Source organism: Arachis ipaensis, chromosome B3 (genome assembly GCF_059453495.1).
Source record: "Arachis ipaensis isolate K30076 ecotype BB chromosome B3, ASM5945349v1, whole genome shotgun sequence".
Lineage (NCBI taxonomy): Eukaryota > Viridiplantae > Streptophyta > Magnoliopsida > Fabales > Fabaceae > Arachis > Arachis ipaensis.
The window spans coordinates 23076546-23078429 of NC_142438.1; the positions used below are offsets into that span (position 1 = coordinate 23076546).

At 37.4% G+C, this 1884-nt stretch overlaps 1 protein-coding gene across 1 annotated transcript; it reads right to left on the bottom strand.

The window, feature by feature from the left end:
- Window positions 1-233: 233 nt before the first annotated feature.
- On the bottom strand, window positions 234-1505 carry LOC107629833 (uncharacterized). The gene is made up of 2 exons (XM_088506813.1): window positions 773-1505; window positions 234-688 (listed from the first exon to the last, which is right to left on the bottom strand). The coding sequence occupies exons 1-2, from the start codon at window positions 1503-1505 to the stop codon at window positions 234-236; spliced, it is 1188 nt and encodes a 395-aa protein (XP_088362939.1).
- Window positions 1506-1884: the final 379 nt, after the last annotated feature.

A 1884-nucleotide genomic window follows, 5' to 3' on the forward strand; every position in this document is an offset into this window, starting at 1 on the left:
CCAAAAATATTCTCAATATTTTGTAGTAACTCAAAAATTTTCGTTCCTTCTATAACAGGTGGAGGGGATCTTAATTACTGCTTCCCATTAAAAGACCTTGTATTGGTTCTCCATGGATGATCCATGGGTAAAAAGACACGATGGTCCATATAAACTGTCTTTCGACTATGTTTTAGTTGTAGAGAAGAGGTATTCTTGTTGCAACAAGGACAAGCCAACTTTCCCTTTGTACTCTACCCAGACAACATAGCATACGCAGAAAAATCGTTGATTGTCCACAAAAGAGTTGTCCACATTTGAAAGGTCTCATTCTTTGATGCATCATAAGTTTCCACCCCTATTTCCCACAACAACTTCAAGTCCTCTATCAATGGTTGTAGATACGCGTCAATATCTTTGCCAGATGATTGTGGCCTAGGAATAAGCAAAGAAAGCATACAATATTCAGGTTTCATGCACATCCACGGAGGCAAGTTGTATACCATCAACATCACGGGCCACGTGCTCCATGAAATATTCATGCTATGAAATGGGTTAAACCCATCACTTGACAAGCCTAGTCTAATATTGTGTGATTCTTTTGCAAAATCTTCATCCATTTCATCAAAGTTCTTCCATGTTAGGCCATCTGCAGGATGCTTTAACGTCCCATCTTTAACGCGCTCCTCATCATGCGACCTCAGACTAGCTACCGTTTTTTAGCACATAAATAATTTCTGAAGTCTTGGAATTATAGGAAAGTATCTCAAAGTCTTTGCAGGAATAGGACGACCTTTCTTGTGAGGTTGGTTCTCGCTATTATCACTAGAATTTTCAGTATATCGAGATGTTCCACACACAAAACATTGTGTTTCATCCTTTAGTTCTTTCCTATACAGGAGGCAATCATTAGGACAAGCATCGATTTTTTTATAATCCAGACCTAAATCTCTTATCATAGCCTTCGTCTTATGGAAAGATGGAGGTATGTTAATGTCAGGCATTGCCTCTTTCAATAGCTCAAGAAGGGAAGTGAAGGAGGCATTACTCCAACCGTGCAAACACTTTAACAAGTACAGGCGGATGGTAAAAGATAATGTAGAAAATTTCTTGCAGCCCGAGTATAACTTTTGACTTGCCCCATCTATTAAATTATAAAACTTTTTAGCCTCTTCATTTTGACCTGCAGTAACACCCTCAGCGTGATCTCCAAATGCATCATTAAGCAGTCTTTCGATGTCATCGCATGCACCTTCTTCATCATCCGTGTCATCATCAACCACCATCGGGATTGTCCATTCCTCGTGATTGATCCATGTTCTATATCCCTTAACAAATTCGTCGGCTACTAAATGGTCAAATACCACATCTCTTCTATACCACTCAATATTACAACACCTCTTACAAGGACATTGAATTTGTTGTCCGTCCGGTTCTCCCTCAGAGTATGCAAACTCTAAGAAACTAATAACACCATTGATATACTCTTTTCTATACCTCGGTAGATCCATCCAATCCTTCGGCATATCCCAAAACCTAATTGATAATTATTAAATTTTTTTGGAGGAAAATTTATAAGGGGTCATAAAGTGAATATAATAAGAGTAGAGGAGGAAGGGTGTTATGAAATATAAGGGGCTCATAGTCTTGTAGTTTGGTCAGAAAATAGTTCCTAGTCTTAGAAGTAATTCTCTAAACATTTTACTAGAAACTCGCTGAAGCAAAACAAAAAAAGAAAAACAAAGAATTTATAGTGCATAAATAATAAGTTAAATTGCAACTTCATAACTAATAAAATAATCAAGGTGGAGCTACACATGAATTAAGAGCGTAATAAAAAATTGAAAAGAAAAAGTATGCATTGTACCTTGCCATGACACGATCAATGTTTTGACAAAATCCACG